Source organism: Carassius carassius, chromosome 44 (genome assembly GCF_963082965.1).
Source record: "Carassius carassius chromosome 44, fCarCar2.1, whole genome shotgun sequence".
NCBI lineage: Eukaryota > Metazoa > Chordata > Actinopteri > Cypriniformes > Cyprinidae > Carassius > Carassius carassius.
Genome location: NC_081798.1, coordinates 2,277,600 through 2,295,789, shown reverse-complemented (window position 1 = coordinate 2,295,789; position 18,190 = coordinate 2,277,600). Strand labels below are relative to the sequence as shown.

At 36.5% G+C, this 18,190-nt stretch overlaps 1 protein-coding gene across 2 annotated transcripts in view; it reads right to left on the bottom strand.

Annotated features, from left to right (window-relative positions):
• Nucleotides 1–17,832, bottom strand: part of LOC132126395 (AT-rich interactive domain-containing protein 3A-like) — a 43,997-nt gene extending 26,165 nt beyond the window's left edge. The window contains exons 1-3 of one of the 2 annotated variants that reach the window (XM_059537620.1): nucleotides 17,577–17,832; nucleotides 4,363–4,846; nucleotides 2,910–3,192 (exon numbers count right to left, since the gene is read on the bottom strand). In XM_059537620.1, coding sequence (XP_059393603.1) covers nucleotides 2,910–3,192; nucleotides 4,363–4,670 — 591 coding nt within the window. In that variant the 5' untranslated portion in view covers nucleotides 4,671–4,846; nucleotides 17,577–17,832. Of the gene's footprint in view, nucleotides 1–2,909; nucleotides 3,193–4,362; nucleotides 4,847–17,247; nucleotides 17,460–17,576 lie in introns of those variants that run through there. The other variant, XM_059537621.1, reaches the window with a different exon arrangement.
• Between the last annotated feature and the right edge of the window lie 358 nt (nucleotides 17,833–18,190).

The following is an 18,190-nucleotide window of genomic DNA, read 5'->3' as shown; positions in this document are numbered from 1 at the left end:
AACACATAACTCTACTGACATCTGCTTTTCTAATCTCCAGGAGTTCAACCCGGCATTCACAAAACACTTGCAGCTGAAAGACGGATCAGTATCCTGTTTATTTGGACCAGCTGCTTCACTGTATCACAACATGAAAGTCTGATAAATTATAGATGTTTCGATTTTCTATCAAGCGTTCAAAATACAGAACTATTGAAATAGGCGTATTGTTTCCGACACTGTTGCACGCCGAAGACCAATCACAACAGACTAGGCCATCTGACCAATCAGAGCAGAGCAGGCTCACAGAAAGGAGGAGTTTAGAGAGACTGAACCTTTGAACTGCTTCGAACGAATAATAATAATAAAAAAACACGCTGGAAAATTAGGTGATATTAAATCAGGTGATTATCTTTTGACCTTGCATGCATGTAATCCTATTGTAGGGGACTTCCAAACCAATATTAGGAACCGTAGAAATGGCATAATAGAGGCAACTTTAACTAACTATTTTGAACATACCAATAATAACTATCTTCCCTACATTGTTCTACTGACTTCTGAAAATAGAAAGTGAACGAAAACGTACAGCCCATTCAAGTCAAAATAACGGATAAGGATTATTTGTAATGCAATCTTATGAATTGAGCGGAACTTCCACAAACCATAAGTGCATCTCATAATTTAGAAAAAAGGTAGATAGCTTCCTTGATTATAAAGGGAGCGTGTTTTTGCTCTCTTTCTGTACAAACCCATTCATAATTTGAATAAAAGTTTAATTTTTCTTGCTGCTATATGTACACACGGATACGTTTCGAGAATGACGACTGTATTAAAATGCAGGACTGAATCTAAAATTGCGATGTTTGACAACGTGCAAAATTCATTTTGAGAAACCAACAAATATGCATGTATGGGGATTCTGCGTGATCCAGCATTTGGCTTCATGTTCTGAGACGTGCATCTGTAAGTATGCATTGAACAGTTCTTTATTTCAACTCACATGGCATCATAACAAGCACTTACGAGCTGAACAACCCCAGCTAATATATAGGTGTGTGACAGATAATGTGTGTGTTTGATATATGGTTCAAGTTTAACAAATAGCAAGAACACACCTAAATGCATGAAGTAATAAAATTACTGTGTTCACAAGTTCAGGATCACAGCTACAGACTGGTATGACAGCGATTTTGGAATTAATGCATGTGGCTTGCAAATTAGCTGTGCACCAACGTAATTAAACAACAAAATGTGTGCATTTAGATGTGTTTTTGAGCAGTGCCGGCAGATGAACTCAATGCCTCTTGCTTAGTTCATGAGTTCTGCTTTCACAACCCACTTCACGAAATCTCCCTCTCAGCATAAAACACAGCAGTTTCAGCCCCGATTCCATTAGCCAAGTTATTTCCTCAAGTTCTGCATGCTGTCGTTGCTTGCAAATATTTATTTGAAAGACTGTTTTCCTTCAACAAACTTCTTCAGGCACAATCCCTTCAGAAGGTCATCAGACCATAACGCTGCTATATTAAAGTAATACGCTGTCACAGCAGATAAATATTTGCATTAGGACTAGTGAAAGCAACAAGTTCTATTCTTTGCACAACATTTATCCTACATACCTGCAAGCAACCAGGTGTGTTTATTTGGTCTGTGTTTTTTTTAGACTAACATCACTGTAGCAGGACCTGTTTTAGGTTAGAATTACCTTGTCTACCAGGACAATGTGAAATTCATGCTTGGGGCAAAAAACACCACCAAAGTTAACAAAAATGCCATTTCAAGATTCAAGATAGGAGGTCAAAAAATAATAATAATAAATAAAATACGCTGCACAGTTTAGAAGGATCTAAATCTACATGAATAAAAAGTGTCAACTGCAGCATTACATTTACAGGAGATCTGCTCATGTTGCATCAGATTTCACTTTGCAGCGTTGAGCGTTAGAACCAACCAAGCAGGGTTCTGTTGAGCTTGTAAATGCAAGGGCCAATCAGAAGTGTTCTGATTCATCACCGTGGAGAATGCTGGAGTTGTTCAGTGACTCACTGATGCACTTCTGAATTAGCATTCACCAATTCTCTCATCATTATAAACAACAAATCCAGAAAATAATAAGAGTCATTTTGCAATGTAGAGAGCTTAAGTGAGTTTACTGGATCTCTTTATATAATTTACTCCCATTTTTTTTTTCATGCCACTGAAATAACCAGTGTGATTTCCTAATGCATAAAAAAACTAGTAATAATTGATTTTATTAATTATTACAACAATATCAATATCAACAGCAATAATGATTCTGGCATTGCAGCTTCACCCTCTAATGACTTCCTGTTTTTTTAATTTGTAGGTTATTCACATCATGCAATTTTTGTGTGCATATACATGAGCAGCGTGTAAATAAACATAGGCGAAATGTCAGATGCAACTTCTATTCCACCATTGTAGATGGCTTTTGTTGATTTTGAAAGAAACAAAAATGAAAAATTGCATGAGTAATTGTGAGTAATTTAACTAATTGGTTAAATTTAAAGATATAGTTCAGCCAGAAATTAAAATATTGTCATCTTTTACACGCCCTCATGTTGTTACAGTTACAGTTACAGTTTCTTTCCTCTGTTGAACAAAAAAAGAAGATATTCTGAAAAATGTTGGTAACCAGACAGTTGACATCCATGCTTTTTTTCCATAAAATTGGACATCAACTGTTTGGTAACCCACTTCCTTTGTGTACAGCGTAAGAAAGGCACTCAGACAGGGTTGGAATAACATGAGGGTGAGTAAATAATAACAGAATTCTTTGGGTATTTGACATAAAACAACACAGGTTCATTTAATAAGGCAATTATAAAAATTGTAAAAAAAAAAAAAAAAAAAAAAAAACACCCCTGGAAATCAGTTCCAGAGGGCAAATGTTGTTCATTTCTGACCTGTCTGAACTGCTCCTCATAGGTCCAGTCTGCATGGTCCTGTCCATGGAGCGGCCCGTGGGATGAATGAGCGGAGTGAGTCAGCGGCCGAGCTTCGCTCTCAGAGCCAGGCCGAGCCTTCAGCAGCTGGGAGTGAGGGTGTAAATGACGGTGGGGTAAGAGGAGGATGCCTCTGCCGGGGGTGACGGCCTCACGGCCCGACGGCAGCCCTTCATCACCTAGATCATCATCATAATCTTCCTCCATCTCACCCTCAAAGTCATCTTCATCCCATTTCTGTTTTCTGCACAGAAACACAGGAGATGAAATGTTAGAGAGGGACACTTATTAATTCTGGCATTTTAAAACATTCATAATGAAGGAAACACAATTAAATAATGCTATGGGTTAATTGCCATCCAAATACCATACCATGTGTTCTGTTGAAATAAGAAAATCATTTACAGAAAGACGCACGTTAAATACAAAGCATTGTAGTTTTTTCTGAAGAGGCCAGGGGATGTTTGTCTAATTTCATTTTAGCATATTTCTTTTAGTCATATTTATTGCTTTGTTGAAACTATTTCTATGAAATCTGATTTTTGGAATAAATGGCTCAAATTAGATTTTTTTCCCCTCAACATTACTGTTAAAAGTAGAATCAATAAGATTTTTTTTATGCTTTTGAAATGCTCACCAAGGCTGCATTTTTTTTTAAATACATAACAATAGTAATATTGTGAAATATTCTTATAAATTTAAAGAGATGATTTCTATTGTAATTTATTGTTAAATGCAATTTAATCCTGTGGTTTAAAACTGAACTTTTAACAGCTATTACTTCAGTCTTCAATCACATGAACTAATAATTACTTAAATGAATATTATGTTTATTATCAATGCTTTAAACTGTTTTTGCTGCTTAATATTTTTGTGGAAATCATGATACATTTTTGTTTTCATGATTGCTGATGAATAGAAAATTTTATATACAGAAGAACGGCATTTGAATTAAATCTTCTGTAACTGTCTTTACTGTCAGTTTTTTTATCAATTTAATGCATCCTTGCTGAATAAAAGTATCAATTTTCTTTCTTACCCCAAACTTCTGAATGGTAGTGTATAATGGTGTATCAATATTCAACACTTGATAATAACCAGAAATGTTTTGTGAGCAGCAAATCAGAATGATTTCTGAAGGATCATGTGACACTGAAGACTGGAGGAATGATGCTAAAAATAGTTTTGATCACAGGAATAAATTATATTTTAACATATATTACAGTTTGTTTATAAAAGCAGCTTTGGTGAGAAGAAGAGAATCCTTTCAACAATATATATAAAAAAAATATTCCAAATTATTCAAATTTCCATTCATTAATTTAACAAAACTTATGCATATGCAATAGTCACAGTAACATAATAAGAAACAACCAACTCATTTGCATTCATTTGCATATGACTGCCCACTTACAGCTGCTCTTCCTCCTCAGACCCCATCATATCTTTGTATTGCTCCTCCCCTTCCTCTTCATCCTCCTCTTCATCCTCATCTCCTCCACTGCTGTGGTCAGACATGGGACTGTCGGCCCTCTGAAGTCCAGCTGCTACTGCACGCATTGCTGCCAGCGCCGCCATCTGTGCATGCTCCGGTTCAGAGGCGGAGACTGCTTTCAGCTCCTCCCCTATGGGGGCGGGGCCGTGAGACTGCCCCGCCTGCTCCATCAGCAGTTTGGCTCTCTGCTGTCTGTGCAGGTTCTCCATCACCGCCTGCAGCTTCATTGCCTGGGAAACAGGACACGCTGGGATTCTGGCCCCTTTCACTTCCCTCCACAGCCCAAAACAGATCGCACCACTTCAGGAGGCAGGGCTTCAGGAAACCAGAAGTGTTGGTTTTGTACTCGATGGACACCAGCAGACAGCTAAGGGGAAGATGACCCCCACACAAAGGGGCCTACCTGAGAAAGAAAAAGGATAAAACATTGTTTAAAAAAAAAAAACCATAACTCGAAATTTATCATGAATTGAGATTTGAGCAACCAAAATTTTTCGGCCGAAATAGCAATTCTCGGTTTCAACTGAAACAGAAAATATAAAAATAGAAAAAATATGAAAATGAAAATATGGAGAATTCAGATGCAAAAGCCTTTAGTTCAATAACAAATGAGAGTAGAAATAAAATCCTGTTTATTTAAGTTGACATAAAAAGGTAAGTGCAATTTAAATGCTTGCATAACTCCCCATTGATTATTAAAATCAATTTGATTGATTAATTAATTGATTAATTAAATAACATTTATTTTCCATTTCTGCCCAGATTTTTTACGGTGCATCTCTGATAAATCAAAATATTTAATAATTTGCTCTGAAAAAAGTAAATGAATACATTTTCGGAATTGAATTTTGGATTTTTTTTTTATTCAATTCATAAACATTTCAAGACAAAACAAAAAAAGTCAGAAAGCAGCAGGCAGTATATTCAAAGTCTCCTGAAGCCACAAAATAGATTTAAAAAAGACTGAAATAGTCTTTATTCTATGCATACAGTACTAAATGTAATGATATAAAAATGATAATGAATCTTTTTACTTCGTTCATAAAATTGAACAATTTGCTCTGAATAATTCGAATCAGACTTTCAAGATTCAATAGTCACTTCTTCCCCGAAACTTGAAAAATACATAAAAACGGCACACACATTTCAATGAGCGTTTTTGAGTGATGATGCAAGAGTGAATCATTGAATCATAATTCTGAATTAATAGAAAAACACTGAACACAATTTGAATCGATTCGTAAACTCACCAACTCCTTTTGCAATTGAAGAGTAAATCAGAAACACAGTCTTCATACGTTTACTCACAGGACATGACAGAAGAAATACATAGCCTATTCCATGATCCTTTTCTGACTTAGGCGGTGTGATCTAGTGTTATAAGGAAATTATCAGTTCCCCCCTCAAATTTGCATTTCATTATTTGTCATCAGTTAAGACCACACCTTAGTCATTCACTGCATCTGTAAACCTTCATCTTCAATCATCTAGACACCGTGTCTCCACTTCATGTGATGCTTCATTGACTATATTGGGAGTTGTCACGTTATGATGCTCAAGGTGGATGCTAAATTTGCCTGAATTACTCCTGTTTACTCTATTTCCTTGTTTATAGTTTCCAAAGTTAAACTTGTTTAATCAAATCATCTCTAGAGTGAAAGTGTCCTTCTCCCTAACAAAGCATTGGACCATTGTTTCTCAAAACATCTCAAATCCATCTTTTTTGCCCTAGTATCTTTTGCATTTGAGGCCTGTGGCTGTAAAGCAACATTTAAAACTTTTCAACACTGAGAATATTGTGTTGCAGACAATGACATTCTCAGTGTCATGCAAGATCCTATTCCCCTGGAGAAAACTACACCTCTTTATCAATGTCTAATAAAAAGCTATTGTGATATCTTGCTTTGGATGTTGACACAGGAGAAACAGTACAGCTTTTCTGACTCTTCACGCAAACATGTTTGAGCTTCCAGAACCTGTAAGGTTTATGGATTGTATTTTTATGAACTAATAAAGTGCTAATGTTTTTGGAATGAACGTTTAATGGAGGGTCAGAAATCTTCATTTGTTTTACAAAGATGAAGAAAATTCTGATGAGTTTGTGGACTGATATGAGGGCAAGCAGCTAATGACAGAATTGCAATTTTTATATGAATTATCCCTTTAACTAGCCTGCATGACTTTTCACTCAATTATTGACAATTTTTATTGCACTTTTACATAGGCATCAAGAGAACTTCAACTTGCATGGTCTATGTCCAATGTGCATGGGCAGATTTAGTCACAGCAAACAGCGGAAACATGTGCATGAATAACTTCAATGTTTGTCAGTGTTTTCAGCTCATCAGCACTTTTTCCATAATACAGTAAGAGTTTGAATGTATGGTTGCCAGGTTGAGAAGATTAAGTAAACTACTGGTCAGAAAATGTATAGATTTAAGAAAAAGTTTGGATTGGGGATTTAAACTCTTGACATTTGGCAACCACAACCGTGAAAGCTTGTGAAGGCTCATTACCAATACAAGATAACGCCAAATTAAAAAGAAACATTTTTAGGATATATAATCAGCAGACAAATATCACAGACGATTATGGTTGACAAATTGCTAGAAGAAGCTATTAAAATATCATTTCTGTAAGTAACCTGAATAGTTGTCTCAAAAATAAAAAATAAAAGTTCCCTTCGTCTGGTGAACACAAAATAATTTTTTTTGTTTTTTTAAAATGTCAATAGGCAAACAGTTACGGTCAGCCATTGACTTCGACAGAAATCTTCTTCATGTCAAAATTTTCATTTTTGGGCAAACTGTCCCTTTAAAAATGACCTCAACCAATAGAACGAATTTGTTGAGGATTCAGCGGGAGAGGATGGTATCTTGCATGACACTGGGTGTTTAAGGGTTAAACCACAGAGCTGGATGATTGTGAAGTCTGAGCAAACACAGTGGAGATTAAGACAGCACTAAGGGTCTAATTCCACACTGATAACCAGTGTCAGGCTGGCCTACATCCAGATTGACCACAGGGATCTGAAAACACCGTACAGTCAATATAATATCTATTACTTACTCCTGGCTGACCAGAAACTGATACGTCATGGTGAATTAATGTGCACAGAGAATAGCGATTACTGTTTTTTTCTTTTAGGCGTGTGCATGACATAGTAAAAAGTTCAAAAGTCGAAAAGATTGACACTCTTATATCTCTAGAATACCTGAAGTGCATGACTGCACAGAGCAACTCAGCAACTTTTATACATGCAATGCAAAGTAATGGAAATGAAACCGACATGTTCTGGCCCGGTGACATTTTTTACTCCAGCAATGAGATCTCAGAATTATCATAAAGGTCAGATCTGTTTTTGGAGAATCTACTTTGAAGCTTCTCATAATATCAAGTCAAAATAGATTCCATTTCCAGAAGCATTTAATAAAGTAATAACTATCAACCGTTTTAACAAACTCGCATTCAGTTGGCTTACATTCTTGAATACCATACTATCCATTTGTGCTAGTCCCTTTAGACATTTTTCTCTTTATATCACACAGGAATGTCACAAACATAAAATAGGTTTCATTAATTATAACCACTGAATAACACCAAAACTAGGTTTAATATGAATTTGCATCAATCCAGTTAATCTATAAGAAACATCCAATGTGATACACAGAAACCAAACTATATTTGGGTAATTTAACATCAACAACATTTAAATATTCCTCATGGGGACTGAGAACTAGGCACCTGTTAATCAAACTGGTTATGGCAGATCAGTCACGCTACAATACATACATACCAAGGAAAAGCACACTCAAATCTCGGTGCTTTCTAAATGTCTATAGTGAAAACTTAAAGGGGAATTTTTGTGCATCATTGTAAAAGGATTCCCACGGTGTCAGGCTCAATACTCAAATGGCTACAGGATTTAAAAACGAGTTAAAACTAGAGGTGTGTGATATGACGATTTTTGTCGTGGATTATAAAAATTTCTCCACGATCTGCTTTTGAAGGAATATCGTTGTATGGAGCTACAGAGCTCATTCTATCAGCTGCAGTTCTGGCTCCTCCGTCATATACTGAACACCACCACATGCATTCACAGCAGTGTTAAGTCAGCGCTAGAGTTATGTGCTTTTAAATGTTTAATTCGCGTGCTGGTCTAACCTGTGCTTTTTCTGAGTGCCGCATACACCAGAAGTGCGCGCTGAGGCCTGTCATACAGCGCTTGAATATCTTAGGCGCTAATACTGTCAAAACACCATCAAGTTGGTTATGTCTAAAATGAAAGTAAACAGGTGACAGAAAAATGTATACCTGCTTGTATATCAGATGGGTGCTGGTCTTAAAGGGACAGTAGGCATATTAAACATGCAGCCTACTGTCATTACTGTCAAGGGATAGATCACCTTAAAATTTCATTTCGGTCATTATTTATTCACTGTCACGTTATCCCAAACCTGTATTAATTTCTTCCTTGTACTGAACACAAAAGAAGATATTTTGAACAATGTGGTTTACCAAAAAGTTGCTAGTCCACATTGACTTTGAGAATAACAAAAAATACTGTGGAAGTCAATGTGGACCAGCAACTGTTTGGTTTTCCATGTCCCTCAAAATAACATTTATGTTCAGAAGAAGAAAGAAACTCATTCAGGTTTAAAACCACTTTTGAGTGAGTAAATGGTGACATAAAAATAAAACACTATTACAGAATTGACAGACAGCTTCTTTTGGATGAACTATTCCTTTAAATGTTAATTAAACAACAAAACACAAAGAGAAAAATCACTCACTGCTATTGACTGAAGACATTAAACACAGTTGCTTTAGGAATCAGTTTATATAGTTTATTATTTTTCTATTTGTTCATTCAATTCTTGAATGCTCCTACAGCTACTGTACCTGAAAATAAAGCACTTAGTTTTATTTGTATATTATGTGTAGTTGTAATGTGTATCTTCTTCATTCTTTTTTCTTTGTTATTAAAAAATAAGAACAAAGATTTTTTATCTTCGTCCTCTTCGGCCTAAATATCTGTCATCCTTTTTTGTGTAAACTTGAACTACTTTGTAATTGGACGACTTCTCACACACGGCCGAGTATTGTTCTGCACATATCAACACCACCACCACGGGGGTGGTGTTAGCCCAGTGGATAAGACACACGTCTTTGGTGTGAGAGACCCGGGTTTGAATCCACCGTGAGGCACCAGTGTGTCCCTGAGCAAGACACTTAACCTCTAGTTGCTCCAGAGGCGTGCGACCTCTGACATATATAGCAATTGTAAGTCGCTTTGGATAAAAGCGTCAGCTAAATGAATAAATGTAAATGTAAATCCCTCCCCTAGCGATAGCTGTGATATGTAAGCCTTTCCGTGTTAGTTTCTTGTTTTCATAGTCTTGTTTCAGTTTATTGTTTTCATAGTCTAGTCTTTTCCTTGCCCTGCACTCCTTCTCATGTTTTGACCCGTTTGCTCTGGTTACTGGATTATCCCTCTTGTCTACCCCTCTGGATATTGTTCGCTCATCGAAGACCCACGCTTGCCCCAGGAATTTTTCTTGTGTCTTGCCCTCTATATACCTGTTTGCCATTGTTTGACCCATGCCTGTTATGACCACATCTCGGTCTCAAAAGTCTCAAAACCTTTGATCATTTTTGAGATTTGGGGCTATATGGCTTTTCATGAAATGTTTCAAACTATTGCAAAGAAAACATTCAAAATTCCCTACAAGTGTTGCTTTTACTGCATTTTATCAATGTGCATTTGTAGATTTTAACTTCAATACACATCTTTAAATATTTTCTTCTGCAAAAATTTGAAACCGGCTAAATCCAGTGCTAAAACTTCTCTTCTGGAAATGTATGCAAAATAGAGAACATTTAAATATAACATTCCAAAAAAAAAATTCTGTGTGTGTGTATAAATATTTATTTATACACACACACACACACAGATATAGACATACATACACACACACATATATATATATATATATATATATATATATATATATATATATATACATACACACAAAAATATATATGGGTTTCCTAAGGGGAAAGAAGTAATCAAAGGGTGATTTGCTGCTGGTGTTGGGCAAGAGAAAAACACTTCACATCTAATTACAGCAGGAGATCCTGAGCTTGAATCTCAATTGTCCATCTGATGTCTCTTGAAACTGTATTTTCAGTGAAAGGTGAGCCAATCACGTAACCTCGTTACCATCTCTTACGCAGTTCCCATGACGATGGCGTGTATAAGGGCTGTGGGCAAATCTGAGGGTGAAAGCGTGGGCCTCCACATACATGACACTTCCTTCCTCAGAACAGTATGAGAACAGAAGTGCACACATGATTTCACGTGTCTGGCCTGACCTCGAGGATATTGTGCCACTGAGAAGACTTGACACACAACAGATGAGAGGGCAAACCATTTACTCCACACAAACCAGTCTCTTCCTTAAAATGAGGAGCAAAAAATTGCTGCTCCTAACAAACAGTGCAAGTAAACATAAAAATCCAAAAGGATTCAGAAGTAATAAACTGTTTAATAGTGAAGGCACTTATAGTCTAAAAACAAAGTCTTCTCAAGGACAGGATGTAACATAGCTCACCTCAAATTTACAGCTTCAAGGGAACTAGATTTCATAGTAGTAAACACAAACAACTACAAGCGCGCATCGACAGAGAGCGGAAGTCTGGAAGACATACAACAAATGCAAAAGACTCATTCATCTGCTTATGTTTAAAAAAAAACACATTTGGCATTCCTGTGAGGATTTCTTCAGTAAGGCAACACTAGCACTATCATTCATGATTAAACCGTTCGGTTCTCTATTGACTACTGTCTTGCTTACCTTTAGGGCAAACATTAAAATAGCAAGCCATGTAAAGAAAGCAAAAATCTGAATCAACCGTGTTCCGAGTTTCAAGCCAGCTCTCACAAATATTGTCAAGATTTAGATATAGTATAGATGAAGCTAAACCATAAATCATTACCAATGCTAAAATACTGGAGTGCTGGAATTAAAAAGACACCAATAAAATGATGCTTGTGTGTCACATGACTAGTATCCTACAAGCATACTCTAAGAAAACGAGGTACAAAAGCTGTCACTGGGGCAGTACCATTTCAAAAGTTACTAATACGTTCCATTTAGGCAACTAATATGTACACTTTGATACTAATACATGCCTTTAAAATCCCCTATAGGGATAAAAAAGGTACAAGTGTTCTTTTTAAAAAGGTCCTGCCAAAGAGACAGCAAGCTTTTGTACCTTTTTTTCTGAGAGTGCAGCAAAGTGAAAATAAAGTGAATAAATGTTTAATTAAATTCTGCCATTCTGTGTTTATGTCTCAGTTGCTCATCAAATTGCAAGCAAGATGTGACATGCTAAAACTAGGCCGATTTATTTAAAATCATTATAGATTATGATCTTTTTATGACCTCAATCAAGAAGACTATTAGTAATACTTAAAGAACAAGCTAAATGTTGTGGAACAAGCTAAAGGAAATGGTGAGAAGATACATCATATAAGATATACACCTTCCTGTACATTCACCCTGTATATTAGTCCACAGATGTGTTGCAAGTTGACTTACACCATACTGAAAAGCTCGTTAAACTATGAAATGTACATTACCCCATATTAACATTTTCTGCATCTCGGATATGTTCAGCAGTCGATTACAAATCAACTAGTTCCAAGCAGCAGTTTTTTACCACATTGTCCATGCACTGGGGTTTACTGTCTCTTTAACATCACACACACACACACACACACATACTTTTTTGTTTTTCTAGCTCTGACTGAAATCACTGTACAACAGCACTGCTTGGGTCTACAGCCGTGTTTTGTTAAATTGTCATCTCTGCGTTCCAGAATCTTCCTGTGAATGTTGTTATTGTTCTTTTACTCTTTATGATCCCCATCACCAACGGAGCTCAGAGAGAAAGACAGCATTGTGGACAACACTGACACTTTTCAACATTCACTACCAAGCATGCATTTGCATGTGCATTTTTTAGTATTGATTCAGACTACCAATTTTCCAGCATGTAAATACGTGCCTGTTGGAAATAAACTGGCTGAACGAGTTGGTAGTTTAACACAAAATTTTATTGCGGTTAATAACAGTTGTATAAATACATGGCCTAGATGACTAATGTTGTAAATCAATAAATCAAGTCTGTTGGTTTTGTCTGAATGCAACTATGTTAGCACACTGCCAGCCTTTATACTCCATAATTGTTTGTTAACCAAATTAGACGATGATCAAAAATTCTCCAGAACACAGGACAAAATGATTCAGTTTTCTGTTACAAGAACGTCTGGTCAGAAAGAAAAGCAAAAAATCAGCTGGCTGGGATTCCCTTATGGCACACTCCCAAACAGTGAAATCATGACTTTTTTGGCAGGTGCTTGAGGTGAACAGCAGTGCACCACAGAAACGTTTTAATATGTGGCTTTTGGCAAAGGCGCAGTTTGAACCCGAGCCAAGCCACTCAACTGAATCCACACAACCTCCTCCCAACACGATTCTGAATAGCTGTTCTAAAGCTATGAACTGCCTTTTTATAGACATATCTAATATGTTAACGTCATCGTGTATCTGTGAATGCAGCACACTAAATCTAGTTACAAATAGAAGATTTACAGCACACAAAGTATGTGACGTGTATAACTTCGACTTGTTTTCTTACCTCACAGTTTGTTAAGCATTTTTGTTTCAATGGTGTTTTCTAGTGTTGTCAAAAGTACCGGTGTGTTGGTCCAAATGGTGCATTCAAGTCATGTCGGATAGATCATATCTAGGAGTTAAATATAATTAAAACCACCACAAAGTTGTTATTGTGAGAGCATATACATATTCAAAAAACATATTCTTTATTCATCATTTTGTAGATGGAGAGTTAAAAAAAAATTGTATGTAGAAAAGTTAAATCGCCATCTTGTTCCGACCAAAGTGACTTGACTCATGAATAAAAACTTTCTAGTAGATCTTCAATGCATTATTAGGCTACATTTACATGACAACTATTTAAAAAAAGTTTCACATAAACACAAAAAAAAAAACGTTTTCAAAACTATTCGCGTTTACACATATACATGAAAAGGGCCAAAAATTCTGTATTATGTATGCCACGCCAGTAGTTGGCGCTGTCACCTTGTTAGTAAACAGTACCTGTAGGGAAGTGACAATTATATGATGTATATGATGCATCTCCGCTGTCGGTTGTAATATTGGTGAATTAAAGCAAAGCGTTAGCAAACTCTTGAGCAGCAGCAACAGTACCATGTACTCTGCCATTGTTGTGCATGTTTGTTCGCGCTTGTCTTTAAAATCAATAAGTACCGCATGTCTGCATATCTAACATTGTCATGTAAACAGCCCCTTAGTCGATGACGATTATAACGATGCCTTTCGGGAATACTGGGTTGATCCAGTAGCTGCCGATATGCATTTGCTTTCAAACACACCCCTGTGCGAGCGAACGGGACTCTGTGAAGAGCAACAACGGTTTCTATTTACAATGTGTTTTGCAGCGTTGAGCACTGTAGCCAATCACAGAAATGTTGACTGAGCACGTGAACACCAATCAGAGGCTATTTAAAGTCCGAATCCACAATTTTGCTCTAAACGACAAAGTATAAACCCAAATAAACTCAACGCAAATAAGATATTCATTGCGTAGTAAAGAAAAAGAAGTTTTCCCTCAGTCAGTGAGCTCACGCTGCTTCTGCATTAATAGCTTCACTGATTATAAACAAAGCGCTATTTGCTTGTTTTATGTAAACACATTCATAATTTGAATAAAAGTTAAATTTTTCATGCTGATATGAACACACTGCAAAGTTTCAAGAGTGATGACTGTATTTAAATGCAGGACTGAATCTGAAATTGCGATGTTTGGCATAATAATAACCACAGTAACTAAAGACTACACACTTATATTTAGTGTATTAACTACTAACATGTATTAATAACATTGATAACCATTTTTATTATAAAATATGAAAAGAATTAAAATAAATCTTGATATGGCACCAGAATTGGTAAGGAGAACCGTTGTATTGATTCGTTACTAGTCTGTACAGCATTTCTGTTTAAATGCTGCTTTCTGTTTCACTTGAGTAAAGTGTTGCTCAACAGCTTTGTGCTGAAATGGCCACACCGAGACATGCATATGGATTAATCTAAAAACAGAGCAGTTCCCTCCTCCTTGAGCTGCGACACTAGATATCTGATCCCGCTCAACACTACCTAGAGACACACAAAGCTGAAACCAGTTTGGCCTGGAAAACCTGCCTGGAAAACCTGCCTGGAAAACCTGCGAATAAGATGACGGTATGGTTGGGCATTTCTGATCAGGACAGGTGTGACAGGATGCAGGCCATCGTTCCTGCTCGTACCTCCCCTTAAAAGTTCACATCCCACACCCACTTATCTCACATACTAACAACCCCAGGACTCAATACACATCCCATATGTAGGTCACCCCCCCCCCCCACCCCCGAAATACACAGAATGCAGCTGCAAAGAATTTGTGTTCAGAGTATTTGCACATTAATTATATAAACACGGAATTAGAATTAAACTAACTTTTCTGACCTCTCATAAACCAAACAAGCATTACAGTTCCTCTTCTGGAGCTTGTCCCTTTCTGTTTGGTTTAGAGCTCACTTCTATCCTTATGCATTTCATGCAAATCTGCTGACAAACAGACTCTTTTACATTATGTATACTCTAGCCACAGGACTGGTATATAATCACGTCGTCTGGCACACTGAAAACTGAACCACACTATTAGAAACGCACGTCTGTGTTGTGAACCTTGCTTCCTGTGCACAAGATTGAGACAGTACCATCTCTTTAGACTCTGCTTGTTAGATCTTTAAGACCTGAAATATATCACCGAACACGTCTTTAACTCTAATCCGCTCTCCCTCTCAGGCCAAAGGGCATTTAGCAGGAGGCCCCGTAAACCAACACATGAGATTTTACTAAAATCACCTGACAGCAGACAAACATGCCACAGTATTAATTTTCCCAAAGGAAAATGAGAGGCAAACACCCTCTATATCGTCTTAAAAAGCTGTCCAATTTGTCCCAAGTTTCAAATTAAAGGCCGAAAACAACACACACTTTGTTTTCCTTCCTGCTTTTGAGCACCCAAATTATGGACATTTCTCATTTATCTTTCTATGGAGTCAACAAGACATTTAAGGAAATCTTGCATCGTCCAAGATTCATTATAAGCCTTGATATAAAAGTAAACATTATGCATAGATGATTTCATTTTTATGTTTGATCACAGAGTTATACCTAAAAAAAAAAAACATTTTATATTTGAGTTCTTTAAAGCTACAAACCTTCACTCGGATCCTGCCTAAAAATGCTGTATTATGCACACCAGATCAGTAGATGGCGATGTCAGTTTGTAAATAAAAACTATGCATCTGCGCCTATAGACTGAATATGTAATAGGCATGTGCATATCATCACGGTTACCACAAATTAGCATTTTGTTGGCTTACATGGGGTGGTTAACAGTATCATTTTCAAAAACTTTCACTTTGAAACCCGTTTTTTAAAAGTTTGCATTTTCAAGCCAACACTATAATGACGTATAAAAGAACGGCCAATTCCCATTAAATTGTTTTCCATTTGTTATGTAACGTTATTCATAAACGCCCCCTAAATGCCTTATATATATACATATATATATATATACACCAAGATTAAGCGTGGGTGGACACTGAATTAAATATGTTTTCCAGCTGTTGTTGCAAATTGTACCATGTGTAGTGCATAGTGTTTCGGTACAGTGTGTGATAAAGCGGTGTGTGGTCAATGAAAACAAATGTCTTTTTCTGTTTATGTGGAACAGAAATCTAATTATGCCTGGAGAGTATCTGCTCTGTGTTGAGAATGAAATTAAATCAGTCTTAATCCATATTTCCAACAGGATTATTTAGAAGACATACATACACACACACACACATATACATTTATACATATACATATACATATATATATATATATATATATATGTATATATATATATGTGTGTGTGTGTGTGTGTGTGTTCAATTTATAAGGACAACACACATTTCTGTGTTAGTGTTGGGTAACACTGCAGTCCTTTGGTGAGATGTTTCAGAACCCTTTAAAATATCAAGAGGAATTAACATAAACCTCAGTAACAATGAACATTTTCACACAATCAGCCATACAAGCACACAAAGCAAAAACCACAATTATGTCAAAAATAAGACTCACACTTTCCTATTGTTGATTATTCATTAGTTCAATAAATAAAAGGCACCAGATGAAAATATTACCCAACAACACCATTACACCACTGTGTCTTCTAATATTTCCTTTTTTCCGTTTATTGTTATTGCATAAATTAGACTTAATTTTGAAATGAGCAACTTGCAACATTTTCAATTGAACAGTTAGATAACATAAAATAAGGAAGAACATTTGAGCACATATAGAATAAAAATTACTTCACATAAACAGAATGCAATTGATTATATTATTATTAAATTATAATATTGTTACTATTTTGTATTATAATCATTAATCAATCATTCAAAATAATGATTTTTTTTAATTATTGTGTCAGCAGAAATGTATTGTTCTGCATATTAGCCTTTATGACGCTATATGAAAAAGGCAAAAAGTAAAAATGCATGCAATAAAATAAAATCGATACACTACTTCCACATCCACAAGATCACAGATAATCGATCTAGATACAGGAAAAAAAATGCTTTAAAATATGACTTACCTTATTAAAACTACATCAAGAATTTGGAAAATAACAAAAGACATAAAGAAACACTCTGGGGATTTAAGCTACACCTATTTGCATATACACATCGCGTGCCTGAAGGCAGTTACTGTATGTGTTTGTGTCGAGTGTTTATTCTGATGGCTGTAATGTATACACTGACACCAAAACTACTGCCAGACAAACACATCTCCAGCTTTAAACATCCAAAAACAGTCATTAAAACTCAATAAACGCCAGAGACATAATGCACTTACCATACAGTCATCACAAACAGAAGCATGTGAATGTAACATTAGGCTGTGAGGAAAAATAGCCACACTTACCAGTTTAACTTCCGTTTAGTTTTTTTTCTTGGGAAGCGGAAGGAACATTCCTGATTTCCCCGTGAAAACAAGCCGCTCGCGACGCTCTCTCAGTCAATGTTTGATCACACGAGAGCCTATAGAAACAGTATGGCTCGTGCTCTGTCTAAAGCGCTTCTCTCTTCCTCATTTGATTTCGCTATAGAGGTTAATTTGGCTGTAACATCATATGTGTCTAATCTGAGGCGGTGCCGCTGGCGGCGAGGCAAACCATTGGTTGACAAACAGCAATCAGATGCAAATTCCAAACCTCTGAATCAATGGGGCAGCCTGCCCCCATTCTATAGGAAACATCTACAAATGACTCGACGCTGATACATAGATGAAGGGTCCCGCACTGAAGGGCCTTTGCGCTTAAGAATTGCGTTTGGGCCTCGTGTTACATATGTGATGATGATCGAAACCCATTAGGAAAAGCCAGACATTAAGATCCCGGTCTGTGCACATGTGCATATATATTTATATGCATGCATATATACGCTATACGATGCTATCTATACATTTGGTGACGTTCCCTGGCAGGGGCCCTTCCCTTTTATTATCACGGCTGCTGTTTGTGATCTCGTGCAAACATA